Source organism: Scomber scombrus, chromosome 17 (genome assembly GCF_963691925.1).
Source record: "Scomber scombrus chromosome 17, fScoSco1.1, whole genome shotgun sequence".
Taxonomy (NCBI): Eukaryota; Metazoa; Chordata; class Actinopteri; order Scombriformes; family Scombridae; genus Scomber; species Scomber scombrus.
The window spans coordinates 16,895,843-16,919,907 of NC_084986.1; the positions used below are offsets into that span (position 1 = coordinate 16,895,843).

Here is a 24,065-nt window from a genome sequence, read left to right on the forward strand (position 1 = left end):
TGTGTGTGTGTGTGTGTGTGTGTGTGTGTGTGTCCTGCCTGTGTTGTTTATTTACAGTGTGTGCTTTTGGGTGCTGTTCCTGTGGTTGTTGAGAGAAGTAGTGGTGATGTTTGTGTGTGTTTGTGTCTGGGATTTTGTACTGTTTCTTCAGCAGTGGCAGGAGGTAAGCTTGCTTGTGTGGGGTCAGTTTTCAGTGTGTGTGTGTGTGTGTGTGTGTGTGTGTGTGTGTGTGTGTGTGTGTGTGTGTGTGTGTGTGTGTGTGTGTGTGTGTGTGTGTGTGTGTGTGCAAATTCTTGTCTGCAGATGTCTTCATGGCTCTGCAAGATCTGCTTGATCCCAAACTAATCCCTTTGTCAACAGACATGGGACACCTACCTGCAGCTTTTCACATAGGAACCACACACACAAGCTCCCACACACCCACATACCCAATATATTGTTTCTCTTTCAGGTCCTTAATCCATAATCTGTCAAGTGATTGCATGTAAATGTCAACACCTGTTCTGTAAATTTGGACATGGTCTTAGGGTGATGCTGCACTTCAGGGCACAAGAAGATTTGGAGCTGAACACTAACCCTTGTGTGCAAGAAATATCAGTTTGAATCTGTCATAAAATTAGGTTGTTGTAAAGATGTTTCTGAACCTCCTGAGGCCTTTGCACAGAGTCTTGGATATTCATATTTTTGTCATAGAAGCTAATGTATACAGAAGTAGGCCTCATTTGTCTCTTTGTATAATGGACTAGTCAAAACATTATCCTTATAAAGTGCAAATATTTAAAGGAGACTGTCTGTGGTCCAGTGGGGGATCCTGGGTGGATACAATGAACATTTTTTATGAGTAATCTGAGATTATCATTAACCTGTAATAAATTGGACAACATGTATTTCCACTTAAATTAAACTGTGCCCCAGTCTCCTTTTTCTATCTCCAAAGCTGCATTTGTTTATTTTCTTTGCCATTTCTATCGTGTCTTGCTCAATCTGGGAGGGCTGCAGGGGCGTGTACACCCTCCCTAAATATTTAGCAGGTCGTGACCCGGGCCCCGCACAAAGCAACCTGCGCACTTCATAATATGTTATGGCCCCGGAGAAGGAGAAACTCTATACTACTTAAAACACAGAGATATGTCACATACCACTCTTTCAAATAACCTATTTAATAAGCTATTTAATGAAGCGATTCTGTCCATTTATAGAGTAACCCAATACCTTCTTCAGAGCAGCGATACAGAGTGTATGAGATGATGTGGCATGTAGTCTGATACAGAGTAATTGAAATAGTTGCTTATGTGAACATGTACTATAAGTTAATTAGTTCTGTGAGAAATATATGACAGAAGAAGAAGGGAACAGTACATGTAATTCCTAAAATGACAACTTATATCACCACTACACCATCACTGAATCTAGATTTCTAAGTCTGATCAGCCAATATTGATATTTGTGAGTTAAAACAACAGTTGGCTTTTGTGTTCATGAGAAACACTTTCTGAATGCAGGTTTTCAGGCTCAACTAACAATTTATCTTTTCGGGCTTACAAGCCCATCTGATTCATGTAGTTTCTCTATAATATAATTTCCACCTGTCCCTCACCACCTACGATCCTATTGGGCTTCTTACGCAAAATGAATATGCAGTGGCCAAGCCTAGCTCACCAAGTTTGGTGTGGCTTTACTTTTCATGAGTGGCCCCTAGAGACAGTTCTGCTCCTTAAACTCCATATGTGACCAAATGGTCTAAAATATTTGACCTGATCTGAAATGGACATATGTTAAGAACTTATCCAAACTGAGGCAGAGGCGCCCCTGTGATTAGGGGTTAAAACACCAACCATGAACTAAAGCATAGGACCTTTGTTGCATTTTTTGCTCCCTCGTTTCCTGTTATGCCACTCTCTACTGTAAATGCCCCAACAAAACAGACACCAGCATTATCAATAACATGATGTTCCACGAGTTAACAATCAGCCACGATTGAAGAGAGTAGCAATATATGTCTTTTAATATACGTTGCCTCAAAAATGTGACATTTTTCCTGTGATGATTATGAAACACCACATTAACTGAGCAAATTGTGGGTGAGATCTTTTTGGTTATAACACCTGAGGGATACTACTTAACCCAGTTGGACTGAATAAAGCTTGGTCCTGACCCAACTCAGGTCCTGTGTCAGGTCTCAAATACTATGCTCAGTAGTTGCCCAGTAAAGACCACCAGTTTGAATTCACCAACCAGCCAACCAAACCAAAACTTCTGACTGATATCACCATCACAGAGCTTTCACTATCAGGACAAAAACAGGAGATGCACAACAGAAAATAACTAAAGTTGTGTAAGATCTTCAAGGCTGCAGATTAAAGAAATGCAAGGGAGTGAAAAGAAGGGAGATACACAATGAAGGAAGGAGAGAGAGAGAGAGACACAGAGAGAGAGAGAAGATAGGGGAATGAAAGGTATCGGGGGCGGGAGAGGTTTCACATCCCAGGACTGCTATACCTCTTGTACAGCCTGATAAAGACAGCGATGCATTATGGGAGTCAGGAAGAGAATCTCTCTGATAACAACGAAAAAATAACAAAGGACAGGCTGCACATCAAAGTATGGGCGCATAAGCAAAAAACACACACATGGAAGTGTAACTCGTATGAAAACATATATCTCTATCAGGTATACCAGAGTGTTTACAGTGAGAGGACCAACACAGTTAAACAACACATCCAAAACGCGTCACACACCAGACTGAATAACATGACGACTGGCAACCAAAGGAAAGCAACACCAAACTCACTTTATGTTTTAAAAAGCAGTACCTGTTTACTCTGTGCACATTTTTTCCCTTTTTCCAGTAGAGGGGATTGGAGACACTTGAACTATGCAGCATATTTTTATGGGCATTTTTATTATGAAAGTCAATCAGCCTTATTATAGTTTAACTGTGTGGATGTATGTAAGCAAAGCAAAATACTTAAGTCTATCATCTGTATTGGAATGTTTAATCTAATCAGTCTAAGTATTTGTTTAAAAGGGTTTCAAAGTATGTGGATGGTGTGGTGTTACATTTTCCAGTCAGTAGTCAAACCCCTTTGGGAACACAACACACTGAACCTGCTGGTTCACACGGGGTCACTTTGCCCAGCTAAGGTCATATTTTGTGTTATTAGGCAAACCCTGAAAATGCTGGACAGGTAATCCAGGTAAATAAGACGCCAGAAGTGCAAATTCAGACTTGCTTTTGTTTGGATTTTGTGTTGTAGAAAGGAAATGTGTGGTTATGGCTTCTTTCCTTCTGTGCACAAATACTGGGATTTCATCTTTGGAGGCTTTAAGTTATGTATAAAACATAGAAAATTATTTCTTAAGTCTGTTTTAGTTTGCTTGTGGTACCAGATGGGCTGAAAAAGCACGTACAGGAAGCCTGAGGCTTAGTAATGCAGAAATGCAGTTTTACACCAGGTTATTAGACAGAAAGGAAACCAATAAATAATACATGGGACCAGAGTTTTGAGGGAGAGCTTAAAATGGGAGAGGCAGGGGAAGAGCTTGAGACGATGCAGTAAAATTAGATAAGCTGCAGCCACCTCCTGCATCAGTCAGGAACAAAGTTCACCATTTCTTCAGATGTAGTCAACATGTTATTGCTTCATTTCTGTCAGAATAAGGCCTGTCTCCCTCACTACAGTCAATTTTGTGTATAACAATGAAAAATGTAACCCATGTTTGTGTAGAGTCAGCGGTTGTTGCAGCTTTCCATACAGGCCTGCATTTGTGTTTTGGGTTGCTAGTTTGGGGTGTGGGCGCATGGGTGCAGTGGGAGTCCAAAGAATGACATCATAGTTGATCTCATTCACTGGCTTGAATCTTGCCTGTCCCTCCCAGATGGCTTGCAGGCTGCAAAAGAGGACAGATGTGGATTTCTGACAGACTTGAGATGGAGTGAATGCTGACTGTGTCTGTTTTATGAGTGTGTGCAATAGTTTGAGTTTATTTGTAGGGATTCTGGGCATCATTTATAGGTCAAATAATGCGTTTGAAACATTTAATGGTTGTTTGTTTTATACTAGTCGAGGGAGCAGATAGGTGCGGTTCACCACATTAATTCTGTTCTGTAAGTTCTTAGTCCAAGAGAATAAAAGAGTATTAGGGTCACCCATTGTATTTTACTAGTGATGAAAACCGAGAATCAATTGATACAAAATACTAAACAAAAGATTAAATTTTCTTTTAATATATCATATCATCAGAAACTGAATCCATATGACATCTTTTGGGGGGCAATTGTTCCAATTTTCCTTTTAGAGCATCTCTCAACCTCAGCTAAGCTAAAAAGGCTCTAAAAGATCATTTGTAGAATAAGTGATAATGGAAATTCCCGCCCTACTGTACTATGTGACAAAGTATGTCAAAAAGTAAGACAATTTCTTATAAATGTTTTTTTGTCACAGATGTGCTACAAATTGTCAACAATTATTCACCACGCAGCACTATGTTTGCATATTATTTCTTTTTTGGTTGCAGGTGTAAACATTTATGAGGTGAAAGTTCAGCAGTGTGTGTGTGTGTGTGTGTGTGTGTGTGTGTGTGTGTGTGTGTGTGTGTGTGTGTGTGTGTGTGTGTGTGTGTATGTGTGTGTGTGTGTGTGTGTGTGTGTGTGTGTGTGTGTGTGTGTGTGTGTGTGTGTGTATGTGTGTGTTGATGTGTGTGTATGTGGCCATGGATCTATTACTCAGGCTTGGCTCTGCGAGACGGAGGTGTTTGCATTGCCAAAACGTTCATCATGCCTGTGGAAGCGACCTCTCCCTGCACTTAAACTGTGTCTGATCTCCGCCAATAAAGCGTCATGCTTTACTGTCATCATAACGCAGACCAGCCACTCGCTCGTTGCTGTTGGATTTTTGCCCGTATTACTTTTACAACTGACAATACTCATTACAGTCGGCTTTTTTTTACTAAAGATGTTCTTGTGCATCTTTTTCTACTGTACTTACTACTGGAAGTAATTCTGCTGTCCTTGGTTTGTACTGTACTTGCACAGACACTGATCCATCAAGCTGCAATACATCAAAATGATTTATCTTCCCTTTGAGGAGGAAAGTGATCCCAGAGGAACGTGTTAGAGAGACAGAGTTTTAGATTGGAGTGCTTGAAAGCCCCTCAGTCCCTCAAGATTGATCTTTGTCCAATCAGTAGTTCAATTATATTCATTGCTGCATGTTTTATTTAGTTATTTGTTATGAAGCGGGTGCTTTAAGGATACAGTTCAGGGCAAGAGAGAAAAGGAGAGCTCTAAAAGAAAGCTGTCATTCTTATGTCAGGATGCTTTAATTCCTTGCCTTTCTCAAATACAGTCTGCAGCTCTCTGGTAACTGAAGGCAGCAGTAATAAGCTCAACAACAATGTTTAAGCTGTTAAAATGAAGCTTCAGTAAGTTGCAACCAGCCACATCATCAACAAAAGCATGATCGGGTGATGCCAAACTTCCAAAAAAAGTACAAAGCTCTCAGCTGGAATCACAAAAATATTGACAGCTAGTTGTTCATTGTTCAATAAGATGGTCTAGTAAAAGTCATCAAATAAATCTCCTAAATATCTTACACTCACATACCAAACATCACCCAATCCCAACCACCACGCCCAGTCCACTACATTATACTCCTGCTGAAGTTTTAAAGCTATTTATTGAACTATAATAGTGCAATGACAGTCTGCTATTACAGATTCTGCTATGTTTAGTCCCTAAACATAATTGTAGCTAAACCACAAATGTCAGCCTCATGATGGCATGAGAGAAAAAGTTCAGGAACAGTCACAGTTAGGCTTCATCCTCTGGGCACCATGAATGTCTTCACAAAATTTGATGTTAAATATAAAAAAGTGTTTGCAGGGTTTGCAGACAGTATCTAAATTTAACATTGCTCTCAGACTATTTACGTACTTGCCTGTAGATAATGCTAATTATAGCTAAACCACAAATGTCAGCCTCATGATGGCATGAGAGAAAAAGTTCAGGAACAGTCACAGTTAGGCTTCATCCTCTGGGCACCATGAATGTCTTCACAAAATTTGATGGTAAATATAAAAAAGTGTTTGCAGGGTTTGCAGACAGTATCTAAATTTAACATTGCTCTCAGACTATTTACGTACTTGCCTGTAGATAATGCTAATTTTGGCCATTAAAGCAGTTTGAACAATAAATAACTCATAGCCACAGATGTGACGTAATATGGGGCACTGTGACCCAGACATAAAAGGAGAAGTTATTTTTTCTATAGTTTCCAGTTTTTTAGTTGTCAAACCATAGACAACTGGTCCTGATTACTGGACATGCAAAATGTACTGTATCCAAAATGCACCATATCCAAAACATATACTATATTTGTAAAGAGTGTTTACACTCTCTGTCACAATCAAACCATTTGATATAACTGCTTTAAATGGATTGTCCAGGGTGCACAGGACCTAAAATTACAGTAATAAGGTCAAATTCATTGTAGGCTCCAACCAGAGTTTTCAGACCCCCCAGGACCCACTCATCTCCAAAGGCTCTCCTCTCTCATCTTTCCCGGCATCAGGGAACCTAATCTTCCTCCTCAACCCCTAACCTCCCCCAGGCACATGGAGGATTGAGAGAATAGACCAGGAATGTGAGTGACCCCTCCTCCTCCTCCTTCTTAAATGGTGTTATGGCCCCTTGTTACAATGCAACAAGTATCCATACACTACAATAAGTCATTTTTACCTGACAATTAATGATACAATCTTTTTTTTAAATGAGTGCCAAGAATGTGTCAGTGAGGTGAAGGTTTTTCACTTGCCCCCAATGCAAGAATTAAGTGTAATCTACTTGGTGCTGGATACTTGATACTTCAGCGATCTGCAGACATTTATTTTCAAGGAAAGTCCCAAAACAAATAGAATTGTTGTGAAAACAAGTGGAATTATCTCACTGCTTTGGCCTTTTCCAGAAAATTAGATTAAAACACTTGGTTGATATTAAATGACTTGTGAAGTTGAGCAATTTCTCAACTTCAGTGTGGAGCACAAGTTAGTGGGTTTCTGCCCAAAAACCTGATGTTAAGCAGGGCCATGCATAAAGCTGAGGAAAGAAAGGTGGACAAGCAGCCAGGAAGAGGGATAAGATCAATTGTGAAAAGCATCGTTTGGCAGGTTCTCATGAATACAGCTGGATTGGGAATGGGAACCCTCTCTTTTTGCTTATGGACGAGATAAGCTAAGTTTTGGGTTGAGCAACATTTTTATCAACAACATATACAGCTTCTCTTTCTCTCTCTACTATTTGGTACCATGCTACTATCTAGACTATGTTCAAATACAAAGAATCAATTGAATCACTGATTTCAGGGGGTCAAAACACATCAAAGATCACCATTTGTAAATGTGGACCATTTACAAGGTCTTTTCAAGCTCCGGGAGGCCTCCTTTAGATCTCCCACTTACAATCCACTCTGTACTGGAAGACAAGACGATGCATAACAACAACTGGAATGCCAAATTGCTGGTGCAAAAAATTTCAGGAATGCAGAAAAAGTGAAGACAAGTATAACAGATGGCAAGGCTGGCTAAACATACTTCTCTGGAAGAAATGCTGTTGTTCACCCAAATTTTAAAAGCAGTCATTTTTTGTTTCGATGTGATGCAGCTGTCTAACAAGCTGGTGGAGGCAGGACAACAACAACAGAAGCACACATATTTGATTACAAATTTGTAATTTGTTGTCATTTGCGTGCAAAATATTCCTGATTTTAATGAACTAACACCTTATCTCTGTAATATGAAAGCTGCTCACAAGATCCTTCATTGTTCACAGCAAATGTAAACAAATGATTGTCACAAAATACTTGAATCGGAGACGTCACGACCACAGTATTCATCTCCACACGCTACGATACGTAATGTGTGGACAAAATGTCACAAAAAAAAGGCGGAAAGGTCTGAACAGACTGTGCGGAGTACAGAATGAAGTGTAACTCGAGGAAACGGGCAAAAGGAAGAGGAAATGGTGATGTCAAGAGATGACTGTTTTTCCTGTCCGACATTCTTATCCATCCCTCCGGCCCTCGCACAAACAGGAGGAGGGGTGGGATTGGGGCTCAGGAGGATTGAGGAAAAAGTGGTTAAGAGAGAGAAGGATTAAAGATGACTAGAGTGTGGATTGAGGTAATGAAATGAGAGCATGAAAGGAGGCAAAAAAGAATAAAAATGGAGAATAAAGGACAGATATTGAATGAAGAATCTCTCTGATCTTGAGCAATTTCACACACATACACGAACAAACACACACACACACACACACACTGTGTTTCGTTTCCCTTTCCTCCAATTATTTCACCATCATCCTATCCAGTTCTTGGAATTCTCAGAGTAGGAGGCGGTTTCTTCTGTGCTGTCCGATGATGTAATGCACGTCTTTACTGGCAACAAAAGAGCCCCTCCACCCAGCACCCCAACCCACCCCTCCCACGTCCGTTCAAGACCCCTCCTCAAACATTCCTGAATGCAGGCACGTTTTTTCTGAGTTATCGAGATATGTGGGGCGTCAACCCCCGAGACTCAGCCCTGTGTTATCCTGACTTAACTGCAGTTTGAATATGAAATACAGTCCCATTTGTGCTGTGAAAGCAAAGAGGGAAGCAAAAAAAGAAAATAATGTGACCCTTTAACATGCAGTTTTCGTCTTTAAGTTCCCCTCAAGTAGTTTTAGGTAGTTGAAAGGATCTTATCCCAATCTATTATCCATTGGCCATCAAATAGAAATATTCCTAATTTCTGATCCATTATTTTATAGACCTTCACCCCAAATTCAGCCTGAGATATTTGGTGTTTTTCAAAAAGTTTTGGTCTCCATTTGAATTTTAGTGTTATCATATCAGCCCTATCATATTTAGTGCTATTGATTAGTCAGTTGACAAAAAATAAAGCTGTAACTACTTTGATTAAATATTTAAGTAATTTTTAAACAAAGGTTGTACAAATGTAGTGGTTCCACCTTTTAAATGTGAAAACTTCATGGTTGTTTCGCATGATAGTAAACTGAATATTTTTGAGTTCTGTTGGTTCAAACAGTGTTGGGCTGCAAAGAATTAGGTTGTAAAGACTGGGTCACTGTTGGGTCTCTTGGGTTTAAGGGGTTAATCCAATTAGCACCTTAACCAAAAACAAATAACAGAGAAGAAAAACAAAACTTTAATGTGACACCAGTGTAATCTTGATTTTATTTTATGTCATCGTCATAGAGGAATGTAACTTGTAGTGCGACGTGGTGGCTCTTTTTTTTTATTTTTTTTATATGTTTTGTATGAAAATATACATAGCTGAGGCAACATTGGGTTGGTTCTGTTGTTTTTGAGCAGTTTGGTGTTAATTATATGAAGATAAACCTCATCCTGTAACTCCAAAATGAACCAGTTGAATTATTTACAGCAGTGTGTCTTCAGCATAGCCTGAATATGTGAGTGTGCCTAAATTAAAATCTCCTGGAAGTCCAGGAATGTGACTGATATGTATGAGTCATATGAAGGAAGTCGGGAGGGAAAAGGAAGATGTGGGCCGATCTGACGGAGGTACTCGAATTCTGAATTCCCATCTGTCTGATTCACTGTCCACTCAGCATAATATACAGTCATAGTGTAGCATGGACAAATAGTGTAGTAAAATATCTTCAGGATGAGTCACTGCAATAACAGAAAGCCTCACTGGTGTGTCAGACAACAATTTTGAGCAAATGATTGTGATTAAATGAGTGACTCTTTCATATATATGCCAGTAGGATTTAACTCTTAATTTGCAGCTACTTATGAATGCATAGATAGAATAAAATTATATACTTAATCTCAAATAGAGCAGAAACACTAGCCATGTATTTATCCGTAATTTTATAAAGATTAATTTTATTTAATGTCTGGAACTTTTCTCTCATTAGATTTGTGACTGTCTTCTCCTCTCGCTCTTGCCAGCTTTGATAAGTACCATGAAGCCTTTCATTCATGAGCATAGAGCTTGGTATTCACATCTCTCTATTCATTGGATGTGATGAAACTCACAGGAAGTGGTGTTGAATAAAGTGAAAATGAAATAAGTTGTTGTGCCCACGTTTTGTCCAGCATTTGTCTGATTTGATTATAAGTCGATTTGTCAGTTTGTACTTTAAACATTTTGGGAAAATATCAAGTTCCGGCAAAAGTTTTGAGTAAGAAAAGGATACATAACTATTGAATTCATAATTACTCTTAACTTTATTAATCTTGCAACAGGAGCTGATACTGTTAAGGTTAGACATGTAATCAACATGTTTTCTACCGTGTGAATACTGTGCCCACATTTCAAAGCATGCACATACACACTTTCAGACGGTACTTGATTACAGCTGTTATCATCTATTTGGGAGCATACAAGATGGAATTCACACATTCCTCTGGGACAATGCCGAAGTGTGACAGATCTAATTATGCTGGTATTTACCTGAGGATTTATCTGCATTCCTTCTAGTCTCCCCTCTCCTCAGACAAAAGCTGAATTAAAAGCGTCTGTATAGGAGTAATTGAGAAGGGCCTATTAACATTCACAGGGGGGGTTGTCGTCAACTAGGTCGTTCATGGTTTTGGTTTAGGCCCTTAGTATGAGCCCCAAACAATGATGCGTTTACAGAGTTTTGGGATTGTAGTCTAGGTGTCTTTACTTCAAAGAATTTGGGGTTGTGAACCCAAAAAAAGCAGAAAAAATATCCCAAAAATACCATGTAAAAAGTTTCCCTCTTGTCTGTCTCTGTCAACATTCCTCAGCATGACTGGTGACATAAGCCATGAGACACATGGAAGAGCCCAGTTGCCTCCTGAAAGAGGGATTAGAGGGAAGAAAAGGTGTGGCAGGGGCTCGAGACTGTTTTCTAGTTGCTGTTTTTAATAGTCTGTGAGAAACTGTCTATTGAGGATGCACGTGTATCCAGGGAAGGAGACTGTATAGCCCCCTTCATTGAAAGAACGTGTTTGACTTTCTGTGTATGTAACAGGGTGGGTGGGTGAGGTGGGTGTGTGTGTGGGGGGGTGATAGAGGAGAGGTTATGGCGTTCACACATGTACAGTGGTTTCAGTTTTGTGAAAGGGTGCTTCTTTCAAAGATCACATGATGAGCTCCAGTCATCCCGGTTTGGAAGTCTGAGGGAGGGCGAGTGGATAAGGAAGGGGGAGGAGGAGAGGGAAGGGAAGGTGGGGCTCATTCAGAACAGCTGAAGAAAAAGAGGGAGGTGGGAGGAAGCGGGAGGCAGGGGTGGTCCTAACATGACATGTATGTCAGTCTGTTGAAATGTGTGTGGGGCTCTCTTTTCTCCACATACTGACCGAGAAGCGCTGGAAGAAAGAGATACAGCTTTTGCCCACAGACTGAATTCACCATTTAAGACGGAGCCAACTCAAAGAAGCAGATCTTAATAGAACTTACTAAGTGTGTAGTGAAGTGAGAGAAACAAAACAAAGACTAAATAGGAGACGTTTTAAAGAGTTTTATTTTTCATCATCAAATATTTTTTTATCTTATATATTTTTTAATTTTTTTGGAGAAAGTATTTTTGGATTTTTACCAATGCTTGGAACAATTACTCTAACAGGTAAGCACAGTTTGGTCTCAAAACTGTTTATGGTTCTCATTCATTGCAAAATTTACTCAACTTTGCTTAAAACACAAGCATTGCTTTACTGTAATTGTTGTTAGGTTAAAACTTGATTATTTTTGTTGGATTTTTGCCAATTACTTAGGAGCATACGTTGGAAACCAAAGTACTGGTTTCTCCTTACATGAGTGAGAATAGATGAAGGCATTGTTGTCCTGAGGGTGTGGTTAGTGGGTTAGCATTGTGGTTTGTAGTTGTCCTGACACAGACGAGTGATTTCAGTTGAATACAACTTTTCTTTGGCAACTGTAGATCCTAAACATGAGAAACAGTTGTAGTAGTAGTAGTTTTCTTATTTAATGAAATTTAAACTTTTGTTTACTCCAGTTTGTGAGCTCCAGTTATCATCAAGTGTTCATTCATGATTCTTGTGCATCACCAGTGGCTTCTGTAGAACAAATGTGGTATCTCCTAAAAAGCATCCTCTTTATACAGAAGCTCTAATAGCTCTAATATAAATCTCTTAATCGATCAAACTTTTCCCTTTAAATACTACTGACACTGGCCAAAGACAATAAGTGCTCTGAAGTATACATCCCATACTATGCCCCAAACTTCATGGTGGGAAAATAATTTCACACAGTGACAGCTGCCTGATAGAAATATATGAAGATGCATTTACAGAAATATTTGTAAAAGCTGCTTTTAGCTCGTGTCAGTATCTGAGCCAGCTCCCACCGTCTCATCATGTGAAGTATGTCATTAGATTAGAGTGAGATCCTAATTCCCAGTGGGGTTATTTAGTTTAGCCGCAGAGAATAGGGAGGGAGGAGAGAGGGGCGTATGGAATTAATTACATGCCAAGAGTGATTATTCCTCATGCCTTGATAACTGTGAGTTATGGTTCAAACAGAGCAGGTCTGGATTGTTTTGATTTTTCAGGTTTTGGTTTCTGTGCACATGGACTTCCAAAACATTGATTTTTACAGATAAACATTGTTTTGTTTAATAATTTGCAGCAAGATAATCTGGTTTACTGTCACACCAGAGCTTGATTTGATGTTAATGAGATAAGGGCGAGGCAAATGGTCGAAATGGGGTGTTATTAAACGCTGAGACTGGTGATGTGTAGGGTCCCCTGGAGCCTCGGAGACACTCTGACCACACCTTTGATAAAGAGAGGGGGTGCTTGAAGGGGTCCTGTCCATGTTGGGGGAGGGTGTTTGGGTGTGGGGGGTCTCTTGGCCTCTTTCTCTAACTGACTTCTTTTGTTTGTCTGTTTGCAGACTATAGTAATTATAACAAGGATTTGCATATATTTGGGAAAGTTTGTAAATGCTGTCTAAAAAGAATAGCTGTCATTCAGCTTCCCAACCGTCCCTTTGCCCCCCCACCCCACCCCACCCCTAAACACAAACTCATAGTAGTTTTGCCACAACTGAAACATTATCTGATCTCACTGGAGACTTGGGGTAGGTTTACGACTATTGGTTTTTGGCTATGGTGATAATATTTGATATGAGAGCATCGTCTTACATGACTACCACTTAAACAAAGCCCATTTCCAGCAGGGACAGCAGTGAGAGAACTATGAGCGAGCATGTCTCTATCAGAGATGTGTAACACCCTCTGAAGTAAAGCCTCAGGGCAGACCACCCTCCCCCCAAAACCCTGTCCCTCCATCTCTTAACTGTCCCCTCCTCACCCCTTGCAGCCTCACCCCTCACACTCACATTCTTTCTGGTACAGTCGTTATTCAAAACACCCGCCCTCCTCCTCTACACATTTACTCCTCCACCCCCACCCACCAAACCAGCTCAGTATAGGGATGTTCACAGTTGTGTGCCTGTAAAGAAGGAAAAAAAGTTTGGCCGGAAAACAAAGATCAAAAAGACGACGGAGATGCCAGTAGTCTGTTAAATCAACATGGTTCCTGTTTTATTATCCATGTAGATACACACGGCCTCATCTGGCTCACTAAAAGTCTGACCCCTCCCTCAAACACACACCGGAATTTCATTGAAAACAGCTTTGAGGAAGAGAGATAGTAGTCATAGCTGAGCTGAAGTTGCGTCAAGGAATAAAATGATTAGTTTCATATTAGGTTAGCGTGTATTTGCTGACTTTTGTTATATGATGCATCTGGTCTTCATCTGGTCTTGCTTAACAACAGTGTAGTTGGACAATAAGCCCGAAAAGAACACCTATCTAAGAGGGACCCCACTACCATATGGGTTAGGGTTAGGGTTATATTTTTATAAATCGCCCAGGCATGTCTTTATTCACATTTATGTAAATTTGGTGAAGTCAGCAAATTCCAAATTTACATAAACATGAATAAAGATATGCCTGAGCAATTTATAAAAATACAATTTATAACCCCTCCCACCCCCCTTCTTTATTTTCAGAGGCCAGCTTGGGTTAGAAGGCTATTGTGTTTGCATGAGTGTGTGCCTTGGGAAGGGGGTGGTTCCCCATCCATCCTGCTGTGGTGGAATTTGGGTCAAGGGGATTGGGATGTATTTTAAGGAGGGGTAGTTGAGGCCTGTATTGTTTGATTTGAATCTTATGCACAGGCACAGTCGAGACACAGTTTAACTGAAAAACACATAAACATTCCCCTGGCGTTTATCTTCAGATTATGTTTAGGGCATCCTAAAATAATTCCCCCAAACATACAGTGAACGACATAGCTCACATTCCTTTCAAGTCAAATACCTACATAAGATTTGGGTGTGTCTTCACTAACAACATTAGTGTATTAAAGCACTTTATTGTGTGATATAAATGTGTGTTAAATACTCCACTATTTGGTTATTGGTGTTTCGTAATTTCCTGCAATGGCAGGTAAATGTTTAGGCAACATTTTTTCTATTTTAAAGCTAAGATAGCCATGGAATGCAGAGCTGCTGAGTGAAGCTTCTTGTCTATAATTTAGGAAAAGGATGTGGACAGATTGTGGGCACACAGTTTTACATTTTTGTGTGACACAAAAACAAAGCCACCTTTTATAGATATTGAGATTTATTAACAAACTGAATGTCGTTTTCACATCAGATAACACATTGGCAGTAAGAATTGGGAAATACCATGTTGTTGTTTCCCATTTTACTCACAGTGAATGAGATGTATTCTCATTTTGTAGATTATGTAGTTGTGTGCTTTGCAAAAAGAGGCAACAAGAGGGTTGTAGTTCCCACAGTGTGCATGCTTTAAGGAATGTATATGTGTCTTTGTGTTTCCCAGAGTGTGTAATCAGGTAAGCTGCTATCTGGGCATTAAAAAGCTTGGAATTTGTTTTGAGAGGGGGTATCAGATGTGAGGTTTTGCATACTGTAGTGAGATCTGGGAGGAGAAAAAATGGAGAAAACCTTCAAACACTGGCAGGTCGTCATCCCCCTATGCCTTCCTCTGTCAAAACACAGCTAGACATGGCAAGCAGGCCTGAGTTTATATATGTATTTAACTTTTATCTCAGCTGCTAATATACCATTTATCTTACATTTGTATAACTACCAGTTGATTACTCAATATAATGGAACAAGTGATCCAGCTTAACCATAAAAAGAAACTAGAAGTGGTTCAGGCAAAGCACCGCTCTAAGGTTATGTTATAGGACACTAATCCATGAATTGGCAACAGTATTACTCTCATTGTGCAACGTTTTCTATGAAGTGGCCCTCTGGGTTGATGTTTTATTTGTGTGAGTGCCTAAACTTTTCTTTCTTTGGCATGTTTACGTAAGAAAGGCTTAGCTGGACCAAACTGCTATCTGATTTTAATTAAGCATTCAACTGCTTAATAAAATCAACTCAGGGGGTCAGGGTCTCTAAAGATACTTTTGTATCTCTGATTATCTGCAGACGCTATGAGACTTTAATCAGTAATATAAAACTTGCATTTGTTTTTTGGAGTAATGCTATATATATATATATATTTATATTTATCGAACAAAGGGATTTATGTTGCCTGGGCTGGTGTTTTGACTCCTCATCATTACTTCAAGTTGTTTAATTAAAGGTCAACAGACTGCACCTCTGGTGACAACATTTATTTTTTTTTAAACATGGGAATGTTGTCTCTGATTTTTCACTTTTCACAGTAGGAAGCAGTAAACTTGAGCGAAAGTTCTTTGTTTTCTTGTCATTTCAGTTGGCCAGCCAGATGGTGTATCTGTTGCTCAGAAGGAGGAGGCTCCTGAGACTATGGACACCATCCAGGATGAAGTGGCTCCTCAAGTGAATGGTGAGAAAGTGGAGAAAGTGTCTGCTGATGCCAATGACATCTCTGCTGTTGAGGAGAAGGCAGCAGAGGAGAAACCTGATGACGCCAGTGAGGTGGGCTTCAAGAAGATCTTCCGTTTTGTGGGCTTTAAGTTCACACTGAAGAAGGACAGAAGTGAGGAGAAAGACCCTGTGAAGCTACTGACAGTTAAAGATAAAGATGGAGATGAGGTCAGTGGGGCTGATGAACCTGCAAAGGAGAAAGAGGAGGAAGCTGCCAATGCTGAGGAGAGCACAACTGAAGAAAAGGAGGTTGACACAGAGGCATCAACTGCTGAGACTGAAGTCAGTAAAGATACTAACAAGTCTGAAACCACTGATGTCTCAGCTGACAACGCTGCAACTGAAACTACTGATCAAGCAGTAAAGGAGGAAGGAGCTGAAAAGGAAGGTGAAATCAGTCCACCTACCCAGGAGGCCACTGTGTCCCCCTTCAGGAAGCTCTTCACAAGTGGACTCTTCTCTAACCTGCGAAAGAAAGCAAGCATCAAGAAGACAAAAGAGGAAGAAGAGAAGGAGGCAGCTGCTCAGGAGGAGACAGCCAAGACAGAAGAAACTGCTGCTGCTGTGGAAGATAAGGAGGAGAAGGTTGAAGTGGAGCAAGAAACAAAGGAGGAGGAACCAGTGACTCCAGAGGAAGAAAAATCAAAGCCCAAGGAAGAAGCACCAGTTACTCCTGAGGTAGAAAAATCAGAGCCAACCCCAGATCCTGAGGTCACTGGTGAAATTTCTGCTCCTACAGAAACTCCTACTGATGAGGCCAAACAAGATAAAGAGCAGACACCTAGCGCAGAAGAGGAAAAGGTTCCAGCAGAGGTGACGTCTGAGGCTGAGCTGCTATCATCACAGGAGAAGGTGAAGCCACAGGGAAGCCCACTGAAAAAGCTTTTCACTGGAGCTGGCTTGAAAAAACTCTCCACTAAGAAACAGAAGAGCAAGAAAGATGCTGAGACCAAGTTGACTGAGTCTGGGGAGCAGGCGGCTGAGCAACTTCAAACATCCACTGAGTCAACAGATGCTCCCAAATCTGACAGTGGGCCCTCATCTCCAGAGGAGTCAGGAGAGCATGTTCTGGCTGTGGAGGGGACCCCAGTGGAGTCCAGCCAAGAAACTGATGGTGAGGTTACCTCTGATGGAGAGAAGAAAAAAGAGGGCATCATTGCCTGGTCCTCCTTCAAGAAACTAGTGACGCCCAAGAAGCGTGTAAAGAGGTCTTCTGAGAGTGAAGATGAAGCCACAGGTGAGAAACCAGCAAAGTCAGCCACCCTTTCCTCTTCTGAGAGTGCAGCATTAGCAGATAAGAGTGTTGAGGAGGAGGCAAAGGAGGATAAGCCCACTGAGGAAGAGCCAAAGACTGAAAACATTGAGAAACTGGTAAGCAGCACAGAGGAGCCCAAAAAGAAAATGGACACCTCTGTCTCCTGGGAGGCTCTAATGTGTATGGGCGGACCTAAAAAGAGGACTAGACGGACCTCTGATTCTGATGATGATGAGACCAAGATTGAAGAGGATGCTCCAGAAGCAGCAGCAGCATCAGCAGCAGAAGAAGGAGAGCAGGAGGGCAAAGCTGAGGTTGCTCTTGTTACCTCCCAAAACACTGAGAGTGAAGGAGACGTTGCTTCCTCCCCTGAACCTTTAAACAGCCCCCCTGAAAGAGAGTCAGCCTGGGACACACTGAAACGCATGGTACTGTCAAAGAAGGCCAAAATTGAGGAAAAGGCTGAGGAAGGCACAGACCAAGTCCAGTCAGACAGTGAAGCACCCAAAGATGAGTCATCATTCTCTTTGAGAAAGTTCTTCCCAGGACGCAGGAAGAAGAAGTCTGAGAAACAAGCCTCCAGTGAACAGCCCTCAGGTGAGGAGGACTCTGACACTCCAGCAGTGGTTCCTCTCTCAGAGTATGATGAACAAGTTCAAACTAAAGAGGAGGAGCCAGCAGAGTCAGCTACAGTCCAGATTCAAGTGTCTGCCGCTGAAGATAGAGCTCCTTCCTGGATCCCAGCCATCATTGAAGATATTGATGACAGCCATGATCAGCAGCTGAGTGACATTCCAGAGGAAGGAGAGAACGCTGCCACACCAAAGTCTGTTGACACTGACATGGCCGATGATGAAAGTGAAGACCACCTTAGTCTGCCTCCTAAAGCTGGAGGACGCACAGGGCGCAGACTGTCCACAGCTGAGGTGAAACCTGTTGTTCCAGCCCCAGCCGCAGAAACCACTGTTCCTCAGGGACCCAAGTCAGAAAGTGCAAAGGAGGTTGTTGAGGGTATTGAGGCCCAAATCAATGAAATTCCAATCAAGACATCAGTTACCGCAGAAGATGTGCCAATACAGGTAGCATCTGAAAAAATTGAATATGAACCACCAACTGAGAATGCTGAATGCACAACAAATACCATCCTGGAGCCACATACTCATAGCGAAGCCATGGCTATCTGCACTGGCCTAGGAACCAAGGAGATTGCCAAAATAGCTCTGGAGAAACCTGCAATGCCAGTTGTAGAGTGTGTGGCTGTGATCCATGATGCTCTAAGTACAGAGGTGTCAATTGAAGAAAAGCCAATAAATACTGAGGAAGCCAATGTTGCAGATGATGAAGTGCTCAATGCCCAAGTCCACCAAATAGAAACCACTCAGCTTGGGCATATTGTTGAAAATTCACAGGTTGAAATGCCAGACATTCAAACCGCCACTGAGAGCTGTGAACCTGAGATTGAAAAGGTTGGAATCATCAGCACTGTACTGGAGGAGTCTGAATTTGTTCAGCCCACCACAACAACTGAGAACTCTCCTAAAGCTGTAGTAGTCAATCTCATTACACCAACATCTGAAACTGCTGTCTGCATCCAGAGTGTAGAAGTTACTGAGCAAAATGTGGAAAGCAAGGAAGTGGACATTGACATGGAGCAACTTGTTGCCACAGAGGAAAACACCCCTGTAGAAGAAATAGTCCAAGTTGTGACCAAGGAGATATCGTCCACCATATGTGAAGCTACAAAAACCACCATAACCATTGAGACTGAACCAACCATTCCTTTAGTTGTACCAAGTGAGGAGATTCCTCTTATCACAGAAACAGTGGTCCTTGTAGCTCCAATCTCTGTGGAGTCTGACCAAGTGACAACCTCTGACGTGGTGATCATGGAAAATGCATCAGTGTCAGAGCCAGTCAGTGATGAGCCAATCCAGGTGGAGGAAATCAAGGAGGAGGAGACAGTTGTAGAAAGTGTGGAGGTCACTACCATTCAAACACCAGAGACAGAGATAATTGCTGTCATTGAGCAGGCCAACGAGGAGATTGTGGATATCAAGGATGACGTGCAGCAGGCCAGTCAAATTGAGGCCCAGAGTATGGTCATTGCCCAGGCGGTCATTCAGGATGCTGTGGATAAAGTTTCAGAAGATGCACCTGAACCCAAAAAGCCAGCCACCCCAACTGCCACCACCCCAACACCAGTCCAGGCAGTAGAAACCACAGAGAAAGAGATTGAGATCACAACAGAGGCCCCTGTTATCACTGACACCCCTGTTCCTGTTGCCTGTGAAAAACAAGCACCAAAATCACTGCAGCCACTGTGTGTTGCCCTGGAAGTCATTGACACAATTCCAATAGAGATCACAGAGAGCCTTGATGCCCCTGTAGAGGAGGAAAAGAAATCTGAGGAAGGGTTGAAGAAAGCTGTGGAGGTAAAAGTAAGTGAAGAGACTGTCATAGTGGAAGAAGTTTTAGAGATAAATGCAGATATTCCAAAAGATGAAGATCTTGAAGAGGTCAAGGAGGATCCGAGCAAGGAGGAAGAAGAAGATGTAAAAGAATCAGGTGAAGAAGTGAAACCACAATCAGAGGAAACCGAGTTAGCCCCTTCAGAGGAGAACAAGGAGAAAAAGATCCATACGGCAGCCCAAATGGTTCTACAGATAGCACAGGTGGTTGAGGAACTGTCAGTAGAAGAGGAGGCTGTGGTAGAGTTTAACAGTGACGGTCCTGTGGACTCTGAAGACACCAATGTAAAAGAAGTTGAACCTGCAAGTGAAAAGCAAGTCTCAGAAAGTCTCTCGACGCAGGCAGAAGAACCTCAAGAGGCAGCTTCAGTGGAGGATTCCACGTCCAACCAAGTGACAGAGGCAGCAGCCAGCCAACCAGAGACAGAAAAGTCACCATCGGGAAAGTGCGCAGAGGTGATGGCACAGGTGATCGAGGTGATTGAGGAGGCTGTGAAGGAGATTGAGCCTGTGTCCACAGAGATCACAGCAGCATCATGAGCAGGTGAGACTGATCTTACAACATTGATACACGTATTATACGATAACACGTAAAAGTTTTCTGAACAAAGATTTTTTTGTAGTGTTTTAGTATTTGTGAAAATAGTGATGAACTGAAGATTAAAAAAAAGTTATGTTCAGAATTCCTTTGTTGGCCTATCAAACAATCTTCTCATAGTGGCTTTTTTTGAAACATCAATGGCCCCTACTTTTATTAGGGAGTAGGGGAGGGGATTTGCCCACTGACCAGATGAAAAAGCTTTTGTTCAGGCTATGAGTAACTAGGGGACCTTTGATATCAAAGCAGGAATGCCGCCGTTGACCCCTTCTTTGTAGGCGAGGGTCTTAAAGGGAAGCGGTGTGTGAGGGGCAGATGAACTTGTGATGAAAGACTGATTATGATTCCTCCACTCCCTCCTCCTGTTTTTCTTCTATCACAGGCTCAGTATGGAGTCAAGAAACCACATCAGAGTATGCATTTGTTAGATTCAAAGCCTCAAAGACCACAAATGGGGGGGTTCAGTTGTTTTGACTGAATTATATCTTTAATATGTGCAAGAGAGTGCTTTTTTATGTGCAACTTTTTTTCAGTCACACTGTGTGATGTTATCTGATCTAGCCAATGAGGGGGAGGGGGAGGCAGAGACTGGGTGTAGCTTACTTTCATATTTGTTAAGCATTCATGCAGCTATGCAGCACAGGAAAGTCTTGAGAGGATTGGGGATGGGAGAGAAGGGCAGGAAAGAGTTAGTTACAGCAGCTTAACAGTAACAATGATGCACCAGCCATCTCACATTAAGTAGGCCACTGTGTTGTTCATATGATGTCATACAAATATACAGTATTTAAATCATTTTTGATCTTATATACATGTTTCTTTATACAGTAGATATAAAAAACAACAACTAGAGTATCATCTAATTGCAGTCTGTCCAAATAGTGATTTGGACAAAGATGATTCCATCAGATTAGGCAATAGACTTGCACAACAATACTTCTTTGGTAGATGTTTGACAGGGGAGCCGAATATCTTTATTTACACAACATTTACTGAATCAGTACAACTAATGTTTCAGTCCTTACAAACCTGCTTCAGAGTTCTTTGTTAAAATGGCTATGATTACACAGTATATCAGATGAATTCACTGAAAGCTGTCACAGTATTCTGTTGATGGTACTAATTTCATAGATACATATCACTCATGAGTTAAAGGAGTTGAATGGCAAAAGAACAGGGTAAAAGAAATCTCATATCCGGTAAAAAACAACAAACACTAAAACTAACAATCTAAAAATGAGATTGTTTTCCAAAAGGAAAAGTAAATACAGATTTTTATTTCTATATTACACTGAAATACAACATTTTAAAATGCAAGAATATAATGTCAATGTTCCTAACATTTTGTTTTTGTGCCTCTCTGCCTCAGCTGAAGAAGCAAGACCGATGCCTGGGAGACACACAGTCTGGACCAGGAAGTGAGTGATGAGGGAGAGAGAGAGCGAGAAAGAGAGAGAGAGAGAAAGAAAGAGGCTGCTCTGTGATAACAGGCTGAGACTGGGCTCCGCCTTTCACAGCCCAGAGAGACTGAGTGACTGAGCAACAGCTGCGCCATTCTCTCCATCTCCCCTTCCACCCGTACCCCAACCCCATCCTGTAGCCCTGTCACAGCAACGTGATGTCCTACCGCTATATCCTCACCCACTCACTCACTCTCACACACACACACACACACACACTCACGCATGTCCTGTGCCTCAGAAGCATCCCGTCTGGCTTGTAATCTGTGTGATGTATGTTCCGTGTCTCAGTGACTTTCCAATGCCCTTGCTGCATAAAGCAAGAGTCTGCAACCTGGACGAGTGTGTATCTCTGCATATGTGTGTGTGCGTGCGCGCGTGTGTTTATATGTGTATAGTAGCGAGAGTGAGATTGTGCCAGAAGGTGAAGAGATGGAGGATTATTATCTTGTATATTGTATTTATATCTTGAGTATTCTTTCATTCACCCCTTTATTTTTTCATGTTTTTTGCCCGATTTTGTTATTGTATGACGTGTTGCATTTTTTTGTTTTAATAAGGCTGTGATACATTTGGTATTCTTTTAAGCAATATGATGGCAGTCATTTTAAAGTATGACACAGTGAAACATCGAAAAAGTTTCTTGTCAAATTTATGTGGTAGTATTTACCAAAACAAATTGTTGCATAAAAGGTGCCCTGTGTATCATACCTTAAATAGTCACATTCAAAGATTATTTCAAGACTGTGTAGCAATTATAACTAAACCAAGGTACAAGTGTGATTCCTCTGTCCGTAAGTGATAACGCTGACTGCAAATATCTAAATAGGAGGGCAGAGAGTGTGATGATATCTACTAGAAATGCATCACGTTTGACTTATGAAACATTCATCTTGTCACAATTTGTTGCCCCATTTGCACCTCACCCAAACTTTATCTTCATGTAGATAAGAAAAACAATCACTGCCTGATTTACTGTGAAAAAAATATTGTTGCACATTGTTTCATGTAATAATACAATAAAATTCTATAATAACACTCTCATTTGATCATGTGGCAGAGATATTTGGTAAATAGTGATGTGCAGCGGATACATATGCCAATTTTTGACACTGGATGAGTCATACTGGGTAGACACATGCATGTGAGAAACATACAAAGCATAACGTGCACAAATTTACTGTGTGATTTATGTATTTTTGATGTGTGGCAGTTCAATAGAGATGTAACAGTTTATGTACTACACCATGTTCATGTCTCCTGATGAAAAGAAAGTATGTTGACGCCATCTGTTGCCTACAGAAAGTAGTACACCTTTTACTTGTTCATTGATGTAGACGTCAACTGTATTTTTTAACAGGAGTGATAAAATATGCTAGACCTGCACTATGTTGTGTCCATCACCCAGCATGATAGCTCAGGTTCATTAAGCTGGCACCAGGGAGGACATAGGCTTGGTTAGAGAGGGGCAGATAGACAGACAGATGCATGGTACCATGTGAGATGAAAACAAAGCTTTTACTCTTAATTTAAAAGCCAAATCTAATTAGGATGAATCAGGGTCATGGCCTTTCCATTGCTCACAGGATAAGACATCAGTTGCATCCAATTATATTCTACTCAGCTACTTTCATTCACTCATAAAACCTAAGTCATATGGTCAGGGGGTTCTTTTGCAACTGTGTTGGCAAGGTTGGTGTTATATTTTGGATGGATGAATATCTAAAGCATTCCAGGGACCTAGTTTTTCCACCAAAGCAAACATGTGACCAGGGGTTACACTGGTTTTAGTTTGATTCAAACCAAATTTGACAAACTTGCGTTATGTCAGTCATTCGGACATCATGAGAATTAAGTGTGAGTGCTTCTATTTAGATGTTAAATCAGTGGCTATAAAAGCTCACATTTCATTAAGCTTTATGACCAAATGAGAAAGATCAGGAAGGTTGGACCCCTGTTAGGTCATGACTTACCTTTACTTTCACTCGATAGGGTGTGTCACATCCATACTTGCTTTATGTAAAATAAATGATTCAAACAAGAGATAGTGGACTTAAGATTTTTGCTATTGTCGCATAATGTAAAGCATTTAGTTGGGGCACTGGCCCACCTTCAGTCCTCCCTGCTTTTTGTAACCCACTTAACTGTGAACCTGTTAACATTTGTACAGATTGTATACCTATGTACTTACAAATCATATTGTTGTAATAATAACTAATAACCTGCAGCCATTTATCATAATATTCATATAGCATGGTCTTGTCTTTTGTATTTTCCATGCTGTTAATAGTAAGGATGCAGAAACTTGTCTATATTTCATTCAATAAAGTAAGAGAAAATTGGTGTGCGTTTCATATTCATGCCTGAATCTGTAC

At 41.0% G+C, this 24,065-nt stretch overlaps 1 protein-coding gene across 2 annotated transcripts in view; it reads left to right on the forward strand.

The window, feature by feature from the left end:
• Nucleotides 1-24,033, forward strand: part of akap12b (A kinase (PRKA) anchor protein 12b) — a 45,270-nt gene extending 21,237 nt beyond the window's left edge. The window contains exons 1-3 of one of the 2 annotated variants that reach the window (XM_062437398.1): nt 11,426-11,620; nt 15,776-20,176; nt 21,600-24,033. In XM_062437398.1, the coding sequence (XP_062293382.1) occupies nt 11,596-11,620; nt 15,776-20,172 (4,422 nt within the window). In that variant the 5' untranslated portion in view covers nt 11,426-11,595 and the 3' untranslated portion in view covers nt 20,173-20,176; nt 21,600-24,033. Of the gene's footprint in view, nt 1-11,425; nt 11,621-15,775; nt 20,177-21,599 lie in introns of those variants that run through there. The other variant, XM_062437397.1, reaches the window with a different exon arrangement.
• The last annotated feature ends 32 nt before the right edge of the window (nt 24,034-24,065 follow it).